We start from the raw sequence: 21,256 nt of genomic DNA on the forward strand, positions 1-21,256 counted from the left end.
TTTTTTGCCTGCAAATGCACCAAGGCTATTGAACATCCATTTACTTTCTTTGCAAGCAGTGTTTTGCTTACATCTAAATAAAAGCATTTTTGAAAACCGAAGAAGCCATTCATAGGGAAAACACTCACTTGAACTCATATCCCCCACCTGCATGACGCTGAAACCACAGCCAGCAAGGACAAAGGCAGCAGTAACCCCAGCATGGGATGCCCCCCAGCCTTGCACGAGCTCCACCACAGCTGTTCTTAACAAGGGAAGTGCTGCTATCCCCTGCTGCTGGGCTCATTCATTTAAGGGTACCTGGGCATGGGCCCACCCCTCCCCTCTGCTCTCCCTGGCGCAGCTGTGGGCAGCCCCTCTGCAGAAGGGGCCTGGGGGAGCTGAGGCAGCACTGGCACAGGGTCGCGTGGCCTTGGAACGGGGCAGCGAGGTTAGAACCCTGTGCTTGTCTCAGCAAGATGTCTCAGCCCTGTCCTGAAGATCCATCCGTCTGCCAGTGTCTGGTGCCTGCAGGGAGCAGCCCCACCGCAGCACTCAGCCTGCACAGCCCTAATTCCCTCTGACAGCACCGCAGGCTCTGGGTCAGACGCTGGCAGGCGCTGGCTCAGCCGGGCAGAGGGGAGCAGCTGAGCGCCATTGCTGTGCCTGGCACTGCAGGGCATGAGGCACAGGGACGCCTGTCTGACCTGAGAAAGGCCCACGGGTGCGGTTTGCAGCCGCTGAGGAACAGCAGTCCTGGCCCCTAAACCTGCATTAAGCACCACAACAGCATTCCTGCAGCTGATCTCATTACCTTGCTGTGGGATGGACGGAGCATCCCATGGTCTTGGGGTGTCAGGCTGTATTTCCAAGGAGCTTTCAGCATCTTGATGCATCTCGGGGTCAGCCTTCACACCACAGCACAGTGCAGCAATGCAGCAGTCTGCAATGCGCCGCAGGGACGGGCAGTGGCTGCACAAGACCCAGGTGCAAAGCCCTCGGGCTCTGTGGGGCAGGGACCCCCATGAGGAAATACCTGGCGCACGGAGCCGCTCGATACACAGCTGTACCACAGTGCTGCCATAGGAGCAGTGAATGCACAGCTGACTGATGGTGCATTTCGGCTGTGATGCCTGTGCTGTGGTCTGGATGCTAAACAGCGGAGGTCTGCAGTGTGGAAGCAAGAACTGTATCCCAACATGCACTCTTTCCTGGACTCAGTGTTGTTCACCTGCAGAGCAATAACCCAGAAATGACTGCCAAAACTTGGCAATGTTAAAAATACACATTTATTACTCCACATAGGCAATGGCTTCTTGCAGTGTCTGTAAAAACACAAATTTGTTGTCCTAATTGAAACGCTCCGTGACATGGCAGTATTGCTATGCAATAAATTACAGAAATGTATTAACATAAAGTACAAAGGTATACTTTACCTATCCGATTTACACTGAGATAATTTAAAAATATTCCCTACCAAGGCATCGGGGTTTCGGCACTGTCCAACCTCCAGTTCACATTACCTCATTCGTATTACTCTTATTCTCTTCTCACCGAGGTGCAGGGTGATGAATTGGCAACAAAGGACCCATCCGGACCTGACCTGGCATTGGTTTCTACAAAAATTCCCAGCAAAGTCTGTGGAATTCAATGGAAACACTTGAAAATACGCAATTCTGCAAAACTCCCAGATACAACAGCGATAAGAAAAAAATCTCATGGCAAGAATTGAAGGAGAATAATTCCTAGGTGATGTAGACGCCTCACAGCGGATAACGGCACTCCCTGTATAAATCTGTCATACAAAAGATGCACGTACTGAAATAGTTATATACAAACGTTTTTGTGGAGATGTGAAGCAGTGCCGGACCGGCTCCCGCAGGCTCTGCAGTGGGGTCGGGAGTGGCAGCGCCTCTCACAACCCCGTGAGCTCTGCTCACAGCAGCACTGACCCAGCAGGGACAGAAGGGCTCGGGGCTTCGGCAGTGCAGCCATCACAGCCGCTGTGCAGAGCACAGCCCCACAGCCCAGCACAGCCCCGCTCCCGGCCGAGACAGCAGCGGACTGATGCTCTATGCTGTGCCTCCTTCTCACCATCACTCTTCGCTTTCAGTTGCATCCCCTGCATCTATGCATAAGTAAATGGGCAGCAACAGAACATGCTCTGTGGCGGGCAGCAGCAAAACACACATCCACGCACGGCTGGAAACGAGTACCCAAGTGATGCTGGACTCACAGCGTCTGACTGCACCGTGCGCCCAAAGTCTGTCACGTCCCCCGTCCTGGTCAGCCAGGTGCAGAAGCAGAAGGTGCCGGGGCAGACGCACACACTCTGCAGTCTGTCCTCCCCGCCTCTGTGCCCCCCATCTCACCCTGGGGCGGCAGCCATGCGGTGCCCCCCAGCAGTGCTGGGCACTGCACGATGCGCAGGGGGAAAAGGGACAGACAGGGGGACAAAAAAGGAAAAAGGACAGGGCTGGGGAGCGCCGGGGGAAGAGGCAGGCGTGTGGGCACAGCGGCGGGAGCAGGGCTGCAGGCAGCTCAGCCCAGGGAGCAGTGCTGAGATGGCCGTCCCACGGGGCTGTGAGCAGAGCCACCCCCAGCCGCCCCTGCACAGCCGGTGCTGAGGTCTGCACCTCGAGCCTCTGCTGCCCCTCCGTGAACGTCTGGTTCTGCACAAACACAGTCACTTACTGATCTCCACATAAAACTGTGGAAAATTAATTAGTGTCATCTTTCGTATAAAATAATTGTACACGGTTAAGCTGATCTATTTCATCCACAGAAACTAAAAACGCAGCAGTGTTTGTCCTAAAAGAGTCTGCATCTGTTAAAACCTCTTCTATGCATTTCTGCGTTACAAATATAGAACAAGGATGCAAACCCAGCCACCTCCTTGGCATCTGCCAGCAAACACATCTCGCTAGCCTTAAGGTGAACGCTGCTGCCATCAATCTGTGCACAAAGCACAACGGCTTTGTGTGGCAGCAGAACCCACGGCTCATGTTTAACAACAGTAACCAAAAGCCACAACACAGCAGATTGAGCAGCCGACGGAGTGAAGGCCTCTGAAAGCAGAGAAAGGCAACCCCCAGAGCGGAGCCATCAGAGAGCTCCTGTCTTACTGAGAAGATAAAAACAGGTTTTGGTAAATTATGTACAGCACTCCTACTTTACGCTGAAAATAAAGAAAACTGAAGGGTAAATTAAGACACTGCCCTCTTTTCATGGCCAAGCAGTACTAGAAGGTCACAAACTGCTTCCAAAAAAACCCGAACCTGTGACAAAACGCATCCCCCAAACCTGGGCACACAGAGCCCAAATGGTCCGATCTGCCACACGGCTCTTGCCACTCACAGCAGCTGCATGAAGGAAGCAAGTATCTTAAATACACTTTACATATTGATCACGTATTTAATCATTACCCAGCCCCACAAGTGCACAAAAAACATTTATTTACCCCAAGTCAGGAACGACACTCCGGCAGTGGTGAGGGGACAACAGTTTGCCTATGCCATCCCAGAGCTGCAGGGCCATCCCAGAGCTGCAGGGCCATCCCCGCTCCCAGATGTGGCTGCAGCAGGGGCAGCCCCAACTCACAGTGGGAGCACTCGGCCCCACGCAGCCCTCGCTAGCAGCAGTGCTCATACAGCATGAGCCACCCATCCAGCCTTCCTCCCGCTGGCTTCCCCTGTTGGAGATGTAACTTCTCCTGTTGCCATCGCACTGTATTAGAACTGACCAGCAATCTGACATTATAAAAGAACAGTTAATGAAACAGGTCTCCTTCCTCCGACAAGTTGCATAGCGAGTATCCTTACCCACGGCAGCACCTCAGCGAGTGGAACTGGTGCCTGTGTGAATCCAGAGCTCAGCTCTGTGAGAACTGTTTTGCTACAACGCTGCGGGACGAGCTGCTGTGCCAGGTGCTGCAGGGCGCTGCCAGAGGCACTCAGTGCAACCCAGGGCAGGCGGCAGTGGGCGGCAGCAGGGCGGCCTCAGCTTAGCTGCTGCCCGCCGAGCACACGGAGCTGCACATGTTCAGGCTGGAGGTCTCAGCCTCAGCCTCCGTCTCAGCCTCAGCGGTGGTCTCAGGGGCAGACGTGGACTCACCCGTCTGCTCCTGGCTCCTCTTCAGCCTGCGTGGGGCAGAGGAGCGCATCACACAGCCGCCCAGGTCAGCCTGAGCCCTGGCCGCCCCAGCACCCCCCAGGCAGGCCCAGGTAAGGCAAAGCAGGGGGGCTTCACACCGGTGGCACCTCCAGCACATGGTGACACCCTTGCATGGGCGGAAGCGTCGGCAGAACATACCACCATGTTCTGATCACAGCGTGTGGGCTTCAGTGCTCCAGCACCTGCGGGCACAGCAATGCACCCACCCACACCGCACACAGCCCCCGGCACGGGGCTGACTGCTGTTCTGCTTCCAAACACAGCGGGGCCTTTGTGTGCTTGGTCATGGCAAAGCAGTGCTGAACTGCAGCATTCCTCCTGCGTGCTTGTGACATGCAGAGAAAACGTGTCCACGCTCCCTGCTCTCATCTCCCAGAGCAACATTCTCCACAAGGGGGAGCTGAGGTGGTGCCAAGCGGGAGCAGAGGGGGCACAGGGGAGCCAGGAGGTGCCATATGAGCGGGTCAGACCCCACAGCCTCTCTGCAGCGAGCCCTCTGCAAGGTGCTCCAGGTCATCAGGCTCCAGCATCGATACTGTGGAAAAGCCAGGAAAAGAACATCTTTTCTTTCCCCAAAACAGCCCCCACTTACTTCTCTCTGTTAAAGATGACAAAGTCTTGCTGGATAGCTTCAAGGCATTCTTGGAGATAGTCATTTTCCTGTTGAAGAACAGAAAAGAACCACACGTGCGTGAAGAGTCCCATTTGCACATCTGCTTCCTACAGCACTGCGCTGCCCCAACCTATGCACAGCACGCAGCAGCCACCAGATGAAGGAAACAGCACAACTGATTGTGGCTTTTACTGTAGACATGTTTCACCTGTGGCATGCAGAGACTCTGCAGCCAGGGCTGGGCTCCTACCCTATGCTACCTTGTGCAGTGAGCATGCCAGCTGAGGACTGTGGCAGACACAACAGAAGCCCTGAGCTCTCCTGGTCACAAACCCTCTCCCAGAGGCACTCCCAAGCCTGTTCATTCTGTTTTCTCCCTCCCAGTGCCTGGCAGAGTTGTGAGGTCGCAGTGGCACCAGGCCATGCACCCAAACATGGAACGGGCACAGCGGGTGCTTCCGTGTGGCCATCATCCAGCCCTCAGACAAACCACAACAGCACAAGCCTCACCCTCAGCTGCTGGGCAATAAGACAGTGTTTCTCAGAAGGGCCACAACCAGCTGGATGGTTTGCTAGTTTTACCCTTGATCATCGTGCCCACACCTCTATCTGTCAATTCACTTCCCTGAGCACAGAGTATTGTGAAAGGGCTCTGTCGCACTTATGTAGAGGAACACTTGGCTGTCAGGAAGACTCCATTTGGCAAACGCTTCCACCCCAATATATCTGCATGGGAAGCACCACCACAGTCACGCTGCACCCACAGCATCCCAGCAGCATCCCAGACTCTGCCCAGCAGCACTCACGGACTGCGAGCTGTCCTTGCTGTTGTCCCGTGATTTGTTCTTCGCCAGCCTCTTCTTCTTCTTGTGCAGAGGCCTGGACTCCAGGATCATCTCCTCCAGCTCGAAGGTGGGGTCGCAGTGCAGGCGGCCCTTCTGCAGACACACGGACACACGGAGTCATCCCTCCCCAGCGAATGCTTCGAGCCCAGAGCAGGGCAGTGAGTGGGCAGGCCGTGGTACTCACGTTGGGGACGAAGCCCGGCTCCAGGCGCTTCTGGCAGACATCACCCCAGGGCACGGCAGAAAGATATGCTGATGTCTGGATGTCAGCCAGGCAGGAGAAGCGGTGCTCGGGGTTCACCGTCAGCAGCTGCGGACAACAGCACTGCTGTGAGCAAGGAGAGATGGAGCCGAGAGCCCCGGCCCTGCAAACGCACCGGGGACCCTGGCAGTGCCGCATCCCTTCTGCCGGGGGCAACGCGCGCCATTCCGCGCAGCGCAGCGCGGATCCAGCCGTGCCGGCCTTTCTGCACGACGCAAAGCCCGGTCCGCCCCTCTCGGTGCGCGGTGCGCTGCCCCGGCGCTCCCCGCAGCTGCCAGCAGGGGGCGATGCGAGCCCGCCCAGCGCCGCGCCGCCGATCGGCACCGGCGGCCATTGAGCCTCGCGCCTGTCAGAAGCGGGTGTACCTTCCTCACAGCACGCCCATCCGTTACTTTTCTGAGTTTTCAAGCAAACGACAGCTGAAAACCAACCTCTACAGCGCATCGACAGCTCCCCGGTTGCAGCAGTAACACGAAAGCACTGCACACATATGAAGCCCCTCACTGTAAATGTCCCAAACCAGACTCCTCAGCGCTGACCCCACTGCTCCCCTGTTGTCCCAGCCCACCCCATGGCACAAGGACCTGACCCTCGGGTGCTGAAAGAACCCAGCCTCAGCCCAGGGAAGAACCTGATCATTACAGCAAGAAACAGCCTTTTCATTGGCTAGCAAATGATGCATCTTATTCCCATTTGCAGAAGGGAGTTGGAGCTCGATGACCTTTAAGGCCCCTTCCAACCTAAGGCATTATCACTGACAGAAGTAAAAAAAAACAAACAAACCCATAACAAAAGATTAATCTGTGCTTAAACTGAGCAAAGCCATGAATAATAAGCCCAGTTTTAGTTTCACACTACTAACACACTGAAATATGACCAGGCACAGCTGTACGCAGCACAGCTCCTGCCCAGCCTAGAGCACAGCAGGAAGAGCGGGCTGTGCCGTCCCCGTTCATCACAGGGGAGCTGGACCACACGGCCTTCAGAGGTCCCTCCCAACTCTAAGGACTCTGTGATTCTATGACTCTAAGAGCCCTCACCTTTCGGAGCAGAGCAACCATCTCCTTTGACCACGTGGATGAGTACTGAACGCTGACGGTGCTGAACAGCTGCACCAGGGACTCCACCGGGTTGTTGGAGTGGATGTCGTACGGCCTCTGCGGAAAGCACAGGAGGGTGAGAAGGAATTCCCTTTTCTCTCTGCAGCCCATTAAGGAGCCATTAATATGATATTATATATTATAATATATATTATAAATAATAAGAAGCCTACCCAGCCACGGAGGAGTTCGTAAGCCATGATTCCCAGCGACCACCAATCCACTTCGAAGGAGTAACCCGTGCCCCCACTCAGGAAGGAATGGAAAATCTCCGGAGCTGAACAGACAGAGCAGAGCCACAGCAGGTTATCTCTAGTGTCACTTGGTTTCTGCTAAAATCACCCAATCATGCAAGTCCATTAATAAGCGCAGTTAATGCCACCAGTGGGGCTTTCAGGACAAGCCAGCAGCACAGCTGGGCTCACAGAGGGCTGGGCAGCAAGCAGGGACAGTGAGACATGGGGACACTGGGCCATGGGGACAGGGAAGCGAGGGGACACGGAGCTGAGGGGATGCTGGGGACGCCGGAGGGACAGGCAGCGCTCTGATGGCAATGCAGCCATTGTGGAGTTCCCCTCTTGAGCCAGCTAAGCTCTGCTGAATGACTCGGTGCATGCATTAATGGGCAAAATCCATTCAGTGCTTTTGTGACAGACAGGAATTAGAAGACCGCATGCAGTGAGCATTCCTTAAAGGTAAAGCACAGACGTGACAACCTGCCACTGCTTCTTACCCATGTATGGCTTTGTTCCAGCTAGCGCAGTTGCTCTTTCACCATCCCTAATTATTGTTGCAATATTAAAATCTGTTAAGTGTGCGTGACCTTAAACAAAGACAGATGTTAGGAAGGAATTACTTGCAGCACAGAACCCCACCATGCAGAATAAAGCTGTATTTAAGCTTTTCCTCCCAGGCAGCAGAGAGCAGGGCAGGCAGGAACCTCCCAGCCCCGCATTGGGCCCCAGGGCTCCTGCTGAGGACCTCGGCCCTGCCTGATGCTAAGTGCGACCTCGCTGTGCTTCTGCATTTTGAGTCACATATGAAGCTTCACATTCTGCATGGAGCCCATTTAAAATACCCAACTTATTCCACCCTACCTGGCCATTCTTGTTCTTTGTTTGCGGTGCATTACAGGATTCTGAGTTTCAAACCTGGGACACGTCCAGTTTTAAATGCCAAATTCTTTACTGCTTGGGAAACTCAGGCTCAGTTTTTCACCAGTGAATACAAACACCGTAATGTGGCAGTACCGAGCCAATGTGCAGCACAAAAACGGAGGGATGTGCAAAGTAATGTGAAAAATACCACAACCATTTAAGCTTACAATAAACGCTCCTAGCTCAGCACACCTTGGGAGCTGTAACTTACACAGCTCCAGCACCTGCTCACACTGATATATCAGATCCTAGAGTCAGTAAAGAAGACAAGGAAACTCTGTGTTAAGACACTTACTGCCTTGTTCACGTTGATTAAAAACAACCTGTAACAGTTTGTGGATGAAAGCATTGGACCACGACCACATCCACATCCCAGAGCCAAGGCAGAGCTGGCACTGCAGAGCACAGCCAATACAGACACGTCAACCTAAAAGAAAGCCTAACACTTTACAAACCCTAAGTCTGTATGAAGAAATCGCTGAGATATTTCAGGAAGTACAGAAGAACATTCTCTCTGTTCCTGCACTGACTGTCACCAGGGCTGGCTGGGGAAGCCAGGGGCCTTGGATGGGGCAGAACATTTTCAAATCTCACTGGATGAATGCAGATACAGATCATGTCCGATAGTACGTGCAGTCTGAGGCACTGGCATTTAGCCTTCATACTCTGTGATATTTTCTAACAAACTCCCATGCAAGTGCAAGCCTTGGTCTTGGTAAGCCTTTACCTAAAACTTGGAGTATTTGGAGCCTGCTGTCCTGAGAAAGTGAGTCTTCATTTTCTAAGATTTATTACTGGAGGGCTGAATGTATGGGATCTCATATGTGAGCTGTGCTGTACAGATCACTGATACCAGCCAACGGTGTATTAATAACACTTCCAATAGAAGCTCCCAGGAAGGTTTCCAGGCTCACTTCACCTGGCTCAGCCCGGTTCTCTTCTCACAGAAAGCCTGGTGCATGTGTATTTCTCATACTTTTCCCACACAACAAGACACACAGAATCCACAACTGCAAGAAATCTGTAGCGGGTGGACAAGGTGAGACAAGAGTTCCTACCTTGCTCATCCAGGAGAATGTTGTCTGGTTTTACATCTCTGCAAAGAGAAGCAAAATTATAGCAAACTGAAATCTCAGTCAAATGACAGATTAACTGCTACAAAAAAACCTGCAACCTTTTTATCTACCAAAATATAGAAAGATAAAACCCCAAAACATCCTAATATGGAACAAGTCCCTTCAGACAGATTACAAGCATGTTTCTCCTGGGAAAAAATGCGGGAGCATCTGACTTATTCGCCTGTGAAACCAGTACCGCAGGCGTCAGCCCTCCCTGGGAAGCCCTCCATCAGCCCAGCCACGGCCCCAAGCACCGCACTTTGGGCCCCCGAGAGGAGAAAGGACCAGAGGCTGAGCACCATGGGCAAGGTTTGTGAGCCACACGCTGCCCAGCACCCAGCCCGCAGCCCAGCCGGACCCACAGCCCGCCCCAAAGCAGACAGCAGCCCCACCGGGGCCTCAGCGCACAGCCCGTGGGACGCCCTCGCTTCCAGTGCCTCGCAGCAGTACCTGTGAATGATGTGCTGGCTGCGCAGGTAGTCCAGTGCCAGCGCCATCTCACAGAGGTACAGCCTGACCGTCTCCTCCGTGAACTGCACGTTCTGCTGCAGGTGGTAGCGCAGGTCCCCGCCGAGCAGCAGGTCCACCACCATGAACATGTCCTCCTCGTCCTGGAAGGAGTACCTGCGGGGAGTGGCCGTCAGCAGTGCTCGCAGGCTGAGGGCAGAAATGTTTCCTCCTGACTGCACAGCACCGCTGACAACCTGCCAGCATCCCACTACAAGCGTATGTCGGCCTCGGTCTTTGCACCTCTTTAATTAAGTGGGCACCTTCACGATGCCGGCACGATGCTTTCCCTGTCCTAAGCACCACTTCCACGGTGAGGCGGCTGCCCCCATTAACTCCTGCTGCCTTCCGAGCACCATCCTTCACCAAAACCCCACGGAATGCCATAGAACCGCTCAGCGAGCAACCCCCGCAGCAAGGTGAGGGGCTGGGCTTTGGGGCTGCCCTTCCAGCACCAGAAAACCACAGAGCAAATACGAGTGTTTCAGCTCCCACCTGGTTTTCCGTCTTGGTTCACCTGAGGCACGCTGTTCCCTGCTTCAAACGTCCCATAACAAACCACAGAGTCACAGAATGGTTTGAGTTGGAAGGGACCTTCAAAGGCCATCTGGTCCAACTCCCCTGCGCTCAGCACAGACACCCACAGCTCCTTCTGGTGCTCAGAGCCCCATCCAGCCTGATGCCCCACAACACCCATCCAGTACCAAACTCCCCACTGCCAGCTCCCCTGGCACACAGCCCACGGGGCTTTGCTCGCAGTCGTCTCAGAGCCACTGAGGCTTTTCAGTTGTGAAAAGCACGACACAACCATACCTAAAATATCCCTGCATATCCTGAAAATGAATTAGAAAATGCAAGTGCTAGTTTAACCATAAAAACAGAGAAGTAGATTTGTATTTACGGTAGAGTAAAACGCCTCTCTATTTGCAGAGGATCCCGGAGGAGAGTGACAGCAGTGAGGATACACTACAAAATAAGGTCCCATTGTTATATTTGGCTACAGCGTTTCTAAGGAGAGAGTGTGTGGGGTTGTATAATGCTTATGAATCACACACTTCTCATCCTGAATGTGTGCTTATTCCAAATGCAGGAGCTGGGAAAATATGCATCAGCATGTCTACTCAAAGATTTCATTACCTGTTGGAAAATGTATCTGCCGTGGTTAAACTGCTCAACAGCCAATGGGGTGGAAACGCTGCCCCCAGGACCCGGTTACACTCCCTGGCCCCACTGCAACTGCTGCCTCTACCCAGTGCTGAGCTTCCTCTGAAGGCACAGAGCATGCACAGCACTGAGCACCAGTAACCACGGCCACCTACACGGCAGCAGTAAGAGACCACCCTCCTTCCTCCTCAGCCGGTCACCTCTGCTCTGTGGGACCACAAGTGGTTCCCTTGCCTTGTATAAATGCCACTCTTCCTGGCTGCTAAATCCTCGCTCAAAGCCAAGCAGCAACCTTCAGATATAATGCACCACTTTTTAAATTTGGAAATGAATTTATGTTGTGCAAGATTCAGTGAAATAGCTGAGCTCTAAAGGGACACGCTGCACTCAGCAGCAAACCGCTGCAGAGTTCTGTTTTGCCATCAGCTGCTCTCCAGCCAAAGGCCACACACGTGGCAATCTGCAGAGATCACAGCACTTCTTTTTCAGAAACAGATCGCTGAAAACAGCTGCATTCCAAAGCGCTCAGTACTAATTCAGGGCCTCATTAAAAAAACCAGCTCTCCTCACATCAGGCTGGAAGCTAACAACACGTGTTCATCTGCAGTGGTCACACAGCACACGTGGCACACCAGCACTGCAGCTCAACTAGTAGCACCTCGGCATGCAGCTGCGTGTGCAAGGAGGCTCTGAAGGAGAACCAACACAACGGGTTTGATGGAACGAGACCGAGTGCTGGAAAATGCTTGGTGATGTAACATTTGGATGTCTTCTGCGCATCTGTTCCCTGAAAGCGTTCCATTCCTGCTGCACCGGCTCAGCAGTACCTCCCAATGGGGGCTGTGTGCAGAGCACCTGGGGCAGAAAGCAGCCCTGCAGCATGGGGAGGGGCAGAGGAAGGGGAAGGACAGGGCAGAAGCCACTCACCAGAGGTTCACCAGGAACACGTGCTCGATCTCCTGCAGGATCTCCAGCTCCCGGAACACATTGCGGACCTCGTCCCTCTCGATGCACTGCTGCTTGTTCATGTACTTCATGGCATACATCTTCTCAGTGTCTCTCTTCTGCACAATGCACACCTACAGCAGAAGGAAAAGATTTAGTACAATGTTCCCTCCCCTCATCTGCTGCTTGACGTGTGAGACCAGCTCTCCAGGAGGGGAAGCTCACACATGCTGAGTGTACATTACCAGCAGATTGAGCTTAACCTGTTTCAGATATGGCCGTACTCAGAAAGGTCAAACAATCCATTTTGCTTTAGCTGAAAGCGATTAAAATGTAAATAGGTTAAAAATGAGGAAAACAACAAGCACTGTGCCCAGCACTGGGCCACACAGGGTGCCAGCTCCATGTCCCTGCACAGCACAGAGCTACTAAGCACGGAGTGGGGCTCACTGCACTCCCAGAGCATCCTCAGTGCTGCTCCCGTACCTCTGGCTGATGATGACACTAATTATCAAGGTAGGTATTCTGAAGTGAACTAATGAGCATCCTACAGCTGGCATCATTATGTCTGTCCTCTCTTCATTACCACACGGCAGAGTGCTGCGTACATTTTCTTTGAAAAAAGTTTGCTCCTACAGCCTTCACTGGAACACCAATGCAAGACCCAACCAAAGGTGACCTCCAGCTGCTGGAGCCACAGCACCCACTGCCCCTCACAGCACCCAACAGATCCCACAGCACCCACTGCCCCTCACAGCACCCAACAGATCCCACAACACCTGCAGCATCCCATGGATCCCACAGCATCTAATAGGTCCTGCAGCATCTCACAGCATCCCTGGATGGAGCAAATGTCATGGGGAGACCTGAGCTCTTCCACACTTCCAAAATGCTCCCATTAATAACAATTTGCAAGCAGTAATGGTACATAATATAATATCACTGAGGACACACTACAGCAGATGACAAAATAATAGGTGGTTATCGTTAGCCTGCTACAAACATCCTAATTAGCAACACAATGAAATTACGGGGATTATTTTGCAGTTGCCACTGCAGTGACTGCAGAGCAGAGAACCACGGGTGTACACAGCTCTGTGCTGAGGGCATGCTCTGGGCTGGTCCTACAGGGGGGCAGCAGGGGTCTGCCCTGCCTGGGGACACCAGCAGCTGCAGGGAGACATGGCACAGACAGATGGCACAGACAGACAGACGGCACAGACAAGGGCTGAAACTCGCTGCCTGCAGCCTGAATGGGAGCAGGGAGCTGCCTGCTGCGATGCACAGCACCAGCACGATCCGACTGCTGCCTCGAGCTGACAGTAATAAGCCAAGGGAAAGTAACTGCACTCTGTAACTTCCTTCAGCAGAAAAGACCCAACGATATCCCCTCAGGACATGGGCATCACCATACAGCTTATCTAAAAACAAGTCCATGAGTAACGGCAATGCAGACACCAAACAACGTTTTTTTCTGATTTGTTTCACATAGAAACACATCAATTTCTAAATCTTTGTCATTAGTTCTGGTTTGGATTTTGACTTTTGCATCCTTCCACATACTGCTTTTCACATTTCTGTCATTTGCTCTCTGTTTCTCTGCAGGAAAAATGGACACCTAGCACAACAAATGAGAACACAGTGGCAGGTTCTCTTGCTGCGCAACAGCAAGTGGTGATCTGAAACAGAAGAGCACCACCGACGTCCAAATGACTCCACTATCAAGTACTATACAAACTTTTCATCTGTTTTCTGGGGAAGCAAAAAACACGAGAGTCAACAAGAACGTTCCTCCTCTCACCAGGCAGCAGTGCTCTGGTGCAGCTTCACAGGAGCACAGCACAGCTCTGTGCTGCTGCAGCTCCACACCTCTGTGTGCCCTGCCGTCCCTGCCCTGCTGCCACCCAACACAACACAAGGACCGGTGCTGGTCCTGCCCTCGCCACCCCTGTCATTTAGGTCCTCCATGACCAGCAGGAACCCTCCCTACAATGTCTGTGGCTGCAGGAGCACAGCCCATGCACTGACAGGTTGTGCCCAGCCTACATCTTTACCTCTCCGCTCTGCCCCGTGGAAGCAGAGGACGTCTACAGGGTAACAAGCCCGAGTGGTTTTAAAATAAATCTGGATCCATTTTTCAAGCAGATCTACAAAGTAAAGCAATACGAGAAAGAAAAAGAAGAGAGGACCATGTCCTCATGCTGCACAATGTGGTCCCTCCCTGCACAAAGGAAATTTTCTGTGGCTAAATACAGCCGTCAGGAAAAATTGTATGTAATGCTGCCAGATCTGCGCTGCAGAAGGCAGGCATCAGCTGGCAGTATATTGCTCAAGACATGGCACATAAAAGATTTAATAGACTCCCAGATACCCTGAGCATTCAGCTGCTGCCAAATGGTTTGTATACAGCTGCCTTTGCTTTTATTGCATTAAAGACACAAAGGGGCTGGAACTTGCATTTGCTATTCAGGACATGAGATGAGCATTTAACATCTCCCATTTCGACCTCACTTAATGGGGCCACATACAATGACAAGAGAAATTGGAGCCGAAGTTTGTCTTCATCTGAACCTGGACTGGCTGGGTCTGCACCCAGCAGCCGAGCTACGGCAGGCATTCACAGCAGAGGGCAAAGGGTCACTGGCCCAGATGATGCATAAAAAAAAAGAAAAAAAAGAGAAGAAAACTGACTCAGCTTAAGGGAGGCATTGCCATTAAAGCACGCAGCACATGAAAGCATCTAAACGTGCATGTTTGTAAAGGCACCAGAGCCCTCCGGGTCTTCTCAAGGTGCCCATCAGTGCTGCCCCCCCAGGGGGCTGTGCTGCTCCCTGCACCGCTGCCGTGCCGCTCCGTTACGCAGCGCGTCCCTGCAGCCTCCACTGCCACAGCATTTCGCCCTGTGCTGAGCAGACAGCAAAGCCACGAGTTCCAAGTTTCAGAACAAGAGACCCTCAGAAGAGCAGAGTCGCTGCAGCCAGCGCTGCTGCTGCGAGTCCCGGGGATGGCTGGGGCTGCTGCAACTCCACGGCGTGCGCTGCCAGCGTGACTCCTGCTGCCCAGCTACCCGTGATGTAAGCTGGGATGGAACTACAGCGCAGTCACTGGGGGCCTCGCGGTGCCCGGGGGACACAAGGTGTTATTTTTTGTGGGAAGACTTCTGTTGTTGTCGCTGTTATTTCGGGATACTTTCCCTGATCCTCTGCATTTTTGCTGCTCTGCACATTTTTCAGTTCAACTTGCTCCCTTTTATGCAGCCAGGCTTTAGAAAGTCAATAACTTTTTTCCTGCTGATTCCGAGCGAATCCAGCGGGCTGAAATCCTCACTTGGAAGAAAAGTCATCTAATTATTTAATAGTGTGTCCTGGCTTACCTCAAGCTAATTATAATGGAATAGCACAATTTGTCTGTGGACTCAAACAAAAGCAAGTACTTTGCATGCTGGGCACTGTCTGTGAAGCAGATAAGTACTTGAGATTGCTTGCTCTTGGCTACACAAAGATTATTTTTTCTTCTGCTGATGCAGATGTCAAATTAAGGCACTCGTGAACCCGTCCTCTGCAGGACATCACTGCCACACCTGATGCAAATACCCACAGCGGGGCTCATGATATCTTCCTTCTGCTTTGGGCATGGGAGCATACGTTATCTTCTAGAGCTTCTCCAAGGGCATCTGTTCTTGAAGGACCAGAAAATGCTCTATAAACCTCTCACAGAAATGTTACTGGACTTGGGTGAGGGCCGTCAGGAATCTTCCTGGATTTTGCTTATTTTGTCTTTAGTCAATGCTCGGCACCAGCAAACTGCACACCCACATCAAACATCCTAATCCCACATGAAAGTGAACCACAGGAGGACACTGCTCTAGCTTGTAAAACACTTATTCAGAGTGGTTACACCTGATCCAAATACAGTGATTTATACTTTGCTTTTTGCTGACTTCCCCTGAGGATTATGTCTGGGCTCCTGGACACACAAAATATCCTATTAGATATTCAGAAGTTAAGAAAATCCTCATATTTCCCACTCTGCAGAGATGAGAAGTGCTGCAATTACACGTGGGCACTGTGGACAGTGGGCAGTGATCCATCCACAGGGCTCAGCTGACCCCAGCTGCACCTCCAAGCACTCACTGCCTGCAGGCTTCTGCTCTCAGAAATAATGCTAACCCGACAAAGTCATTAGGAAACAACACGAGCACAAGCACTACTAGAATTTGGTTCTTTAACAGCCAAGAAAATATCAGCAAGCTGCAGGACCTCCCCAAAAAGCAACACCCCCAGTGCTGACCTCCCTGTCACACTGCTCCAGGGCGCAGACGGACGTCCTCACACAATGACTGCAGGCAGTAAATGCCAGCAGCACAGATCTTCCAGTACATGGGCCTCCCAACATGTAGCCATTCCAATGCAGGAATCTTCCATCGTATGGTCATGCCAGTGGACGGACCTTCCAGCATTTGGTCATCCTAATATATAGGCCCAAAAACCCCAGGCCATCGTGCATCTTGTGGCTGTCAGGGACTAGCTCCCCTGCAGATCCTGCCTCCTCCGTGCTGCTTTAGCGGGCTCTACACCAATAACTGAAACCATAATGTTGTCAATTATATTTAAAAAATGAAAGTCAATTTTCAGCTGATATCAGGAAAGTAATAGCAAGGGATGACATCATTTTGAAAGGAAACCAAAGACGTCTGACGTGGCCACAGCATCACAGTTGCAGAGTAGGCAGCAACAGTTACTCTGACATTTCAAACCAATCTTCATATCCATTTCGTATTATGATGGCACTGATGGTAATTGAAATACAGTCTTTGTCTGGTAATTAACATCTATGTAAGATCTGTAATTAAAAAGATAATGTTAATTTGTACTACACTCCTAATAAATGTTAAGGATAAAACCATCCAATCAAATGTTCTTTTAGCATGGTAAGATAAGAAAGCCTAGAGTTGTCTTCTAGGTGTTTTTGCAGTGATACAATTAAAGCACCAAGCACACAAACCACAAAGCAGCAGCACAGAGCAATACTGCAGTGCTGGAAGCGTGGGGCCGTGCCCCATCCCTGGGGGTAACCAAGGCCACAGATGGGCCCTGGGCAGCCCAAGCTGGTGGGGAGCACCCAGCCCACAGCAGGGGCTGTAAGGGCCCCTCCAGCAAAGCTATGCTGCACTTTCAAGGTGCTAAGCCTGCACCCACTTCCCACAGGCTGCTCAGCACCACAGTCCGTGTCCGGCTGGGAAGGAGCGCAGGATGCAGGCCCTGCCCTGCAGCACCAGCCCTGGAGCCGGGCACACGCGGGGCTCAGTTCCTGGGGCTGTGGATGTCTCGTGGTCCCGAGCTGCCGGCACTGGGGCTGCAGGGCCTCCTGGTGCCCAGAGAGGAGCGCAGGGACAGAATAACAAACGGACAGCAAGAATACCTGATGGATGGAAGGACAGCAGTACTACCTCAGGTGCAGCTGGCAGGGCAGCATGGGGAGCGCAGAGTCATCATGCAGGCTGCAGAAGGAACATGATACACACAGCAGTGACACAGTGACCCAAGGGGAAAGGACCGGGGGAGCTGAGCAGCCCCATGGCCACACTGACCCCGGGGAGGTCTGCTCAGGGTGGGCTCCTCGGGCTGGAGAGGCTGAGACGTGGGTGCTGCCATGATACTGTCTGGTCCTGAATGCAAACAGACTTGAAAACAACGAAAAGCCCTCACTGCTTTCATTATGCAGCTTATTTATCGGGAACTTCATTCTGGGAACTGTTCTGACAATGGTGTCTCTGGCAGTGTTTTACCCAACCATTATCTCCAGCACACAAAGCCCCGTTCAACAGAATGGGACACCTGCAGCCGTGATCCCAGAGGCATTCTGCACAGCAACCTCCTGCACTGCGCAGTGCTGACAACCCTCAGCTCTCAGCGCAGCACAGCCCTCAGCACAGTGACACACAGCGTGACACCCATCCCGTGGCCGCGCTCCCCGCGCTGCCCGCAGCTCCGGGCCGTGCCCTGGCCTGGCTCAGGCAGAGCCCCGGCTCACTGCTGCCGCTGCACTCACGTCACGGCGGGACTCGGTGCTCGCAGACAGGAACACATGGCACAAACAGGTCCTCCTGCTGCACTCAGATGCTGTCTGTGAACCCCCAGGTTTTCAGGCCAGCCTGTAGCAGGAGAGCTGTGCTCCCCAACACGGACCGGGCAGCCCTTGAGATGCAGACAGCTTCAGCCAGCTGGGGCTGCGTTACGGCGATGTCTCAGCAACAGCAGTGTGAATAACACAGCCTCCTCTTCAGAGACAAAGGTCACAATCAGAACAGGCTTACTCGGGTATAAGGGAAATTAAGAGGTATGAAGTTGCAGTGAATGGAAGAAGCCAATGATCCCCAGAGACGTGCTGTAAGCACAGGGCCAGCAGCTTGACATATCTGCCCTCCGTCCTCACCCCAAGAGCTCGTTTTATTTTCTATTCCGAACACCACAGTTTACTCCCGAAGATCTTTTTCACAGAGCCTTACCATTTTGCTCTTTCCCTGCTGAAAGTTATGCTTTATCACCAGACGGATGAAGGACCGGTGTGCCACAGCGCCATAAATCATTAAAAGCTCTTTAATTCAATACCGCTGTTTGCTCCAGCCAAGCTGTAGCGGTAGCTGATAAAACTTTTATTCACAGCAAGACAGCCGATGCTTTCAGGTCATGTCAACACTCCCATGAAAAATCCCTCTCTCAATTGCTTATGATAGAGATGAAAACCTCGTCTGACCTAAAATAAAAAACACCGTGCACAACAGAGCCTCAGTGCACATGCCCCACACTGCTGACTTCAGTTTGTGCCTGTGTTCTTACCTTGTGCAAGGCTGCTGAACTGATGCACACCACCTGGGAGCAGGGCCAGCCCTCCGTGTGCCAGGGAAAGGAACTCATGAGGCCAGGAAAGCTGGGCAAGTGCTCAAAGCTGCATAATTATTTTCTTCCCAAATGAATCTTATTCCTATATTGCCACCTACGTAAATCACATCTGAACTGACACAGCCAGCACATAAAAACACCTCAGGAAAAGGTCTCCTGGCCGGCTCCTGTACTGAGCAAGTCAGGAGTGGAGGTTTTCCATCTGCAGCTACCACAGGATTTCTTCCAGGTTCCCTGTAAGGCTTCATGGAGGGGCAATGCAGATGTTATCCACAAGCTATGAATCCTATGATTAAAAGCAATTTTAGATGGCTCAGATCAGGCACTTCCCTTTCACGTTATGCTGAGGAAATAACATCCAGTCAGATATTACACAGATGTCTCTATAATCGAGTTTGGGGTATGAGTGATTATCCACTCACAGCCTCTTAGGGACGTGAGCCCAAACATACAAGGAAAAGCTAAGGACATGACAGCACATAAACCAAGGAACCAGAAAAGAAAAAGCTGCACTTGCTTTTTGTTTTGTCTTTTTTACCCACCTCTCCCCTCCTGCACAACAGCTCTGTGGTTTCACTGATACAAATCACTGACAGATATCCCAAAACGTGGTGCCTTTACAGAACGCTGAAGCAGCACGTAGGCAGCCTCTGCTCACAGCCTCCAACACGAACCCTTGGTGCAGCACGGTGTGGCCCTGCAGGCACGTCCCTGGGAGTCTCACAGCAGATGGGAGCTGTGCTTTCCACTGCCGTGATGGGGAGGAGGACCCTGGGGAGCCGTGCTTTGGAGCCGTCCTTCAGAAACCTGACAGGCTCCAGAGTTTTGTACAGCTTTCACCGCGCTCATCTCCCTGCTGGGATTTGCTGGTTCTGATTTTATTTGAAGAAGAAGGGTGAAAAGTCACATCAACCTGCAGAGAAACCCCTGAAGACAGTGAGGCTCGTCTTCTTTCTGCCTTTTGGCTGTGTCCATCGTTCACTGCAGGATGGAGCAACTCATGGATTTCTGTGGGGATCAGGGCTCCTGTCTGCGAATCCGCTCTGAATAACATGTGAAAAGTACATCCTCTGTGGTCAGGGTGCATTCTGAGTCCAGCTTTATATTTGGAACCATCTTTCACTACGGCCATAATTAGATCTGCGATGTTTATATGCCAGTCGAAGAAGCAGACAAGATGATTTTTTTTAGTTACATATTTGATAAAACCTGGGAGCAGACAGAAATCTAATTACTTCCAGTGAAGAACGGAGGGCTTTATTTAATCTCTGAACATAAATTAATGCCGAAGCTATTCCTGATCCCAAGGCAAAACGCTCCCTGTGCTGTCTGGAGAACCCTCCCACTCACCTTGCAGGCGCTGCCAGGCACAGGGCTGTGAGCTGTGCCATGGGCTGTGTGCCCGCAGCACCGCGCCGTGCCAGGGCTGCACGCACGGGATGAGCCTCCCAGCAAGCAGGCCGCAGTGCTCGTGCCCCAGGTGTGGGCCTTTCAGGAGGGACTTAATGAAACGTGCAGCCAGGCGCGCAGTGTGGCGCTGGCAGGAGCTCATCGCATTGTGCTGATGAGTTTATCCCTGAATTCTTACAAAGCCCTGGCAGACATCTCCCCCCACAACGCTCCTCTGTGCTGGAAGGCAGAGCAGCGGGCACACGGGATCACACGTAGCTGCTCGAGCTGCCACGCTGCAGATGCTGGCACCTACAATGCCAGCAAACTGTGAGAGATTCCCAACGGGGGGTGGGCAAAGCTCACCTCAGTTCATTAAAACCAGCCAACATGCCAACGCTACATGAAAACCTCCCAAATTTTGACTCTGGGTGTCGGATCTGCCAGCTGGTAGCCAGAAATCAGAGTACGTGCAAACAAGCGCTGCCTGACAGCAAACAGCTCCACATGCACACTGCGTGCTGCTCCGAGCAGTAATTATTCCATCAACTGCAGGTCTGGAGCCAGTAGTTGGCAGGACAGCCGTTTGGGCAGGTTATAGCCCCATCTGTTCAGAGCTGCTTTACACTGTGGCATTAAAATCCTCAGTACCTCTGCCTTGTGAGAAAGGAAGAGCCCAAACCCAGAGCTCACAGGACCCGACCAGACACAGCATCTATCTGCTGCAGCTTCCCATTAGGCACTTAGTGGAGCTTTTCTAACTGGTGGAGCTTTTGTGCTTCCACTAATTAATCCTGCCGAGTTATCCACCTTCCCTCGGTGCCCATCGCCACGCACACCGCCGAGCTGCCTGCTGGGCACCCTGCACAGCCTGCTGGCAGCAGCGCAGAGCCCTGCTGTGCACCGGGCTGCAGCAGCACTCAGCAGCTCTGCCAGCACGAACTCACAGATCAGCGGTGGTGAGCACCGAGCTCCAGTGTCCTCTGAACGGCACCCAGCGAGCCTGCAGCTGCTGAGAACAGGCTGGGTGCTCTTTGGTCCTCAGCACGGGCTGTTAAACTGCACAGTCTGCTGAAGGTGTTCTACAGAAATGTGAGGTACT

The 21,256-nt window shown here is 52.5% G+C and overlaps 1 protein-coding gene across 3 annotated transcripts in view; it reads right to left on the bottom strand.

The window, feature by feature from the left end:
- Positions 1–21,256, bottom strand: part of STK32C (serine/threonine kinase 32C) — a 28,332-nt gene continuing 7,076 nt past the window's right edge. The window contains exons 2-11 of one of the 3 annotated variants that reach the window (XM_019617919.2): positions 11,846–11,997; positions 9,698–9,871; positions 9,188–9,225; positions 7,706–7,795; positions 7,146–7,249; positions 6,913–7,029; positions 5,795–5,920; positions 5,572–5,703; positions 4,745–4,812; positions 1–1,210 (exon numbers count right to left, since the gene is read on the bottom strand). In XM_019617919.2, the coding sequence (XP_019473464.1) occupies positions 1,207–1,210; positions 4,745–4,812; positions 5,572–5,703; positions 5,795–5,920; positions 6,913–7,029; positions 7,146–7,249; positions 7,706–7,795; positions 9,188–9,225; positions 9,698–9,871; positions 11,846–11,964 (972 nt within the window). In that variant the 5' untranslated portion in view covers positions 11,965–11,997 and the 3' untranslated portion in view covers positions 1–1,206. Of the gene's footprint in view, positions 1,211–1,250; positions 4,119–4,744; positions 4,813–5,571; positions 5,704–5,794; positions 5,921–6,912; positions 7,030–7,145; positions 7,250–7,705; positions 7,796–9,187; positions 9,226–9,697; positions 9,872–11,845; positions 11,998–21,256 lie in introns of those variants that run through there. The other 2 variants (XM_019617918.2, XM_031554547.1) reach the window with 2 other exon arrangements.

This window comes from Meleagris gallopavo, chromosome 8 (genome assembly GCF_000146605.3).
Source record: "Meleagris gallopavo isolate NT-WF06-2002-E0010 breed Aviagen turkey brand Nicholas breeding stock chromosome 8, Turkey_5.1, whole genome shotgun sequence".
NCBI lineage: Eukaryota > Metazoa > Chordata > Aves > Galliformes > Phasianidae > Meleagris > Meleagris gallopavo.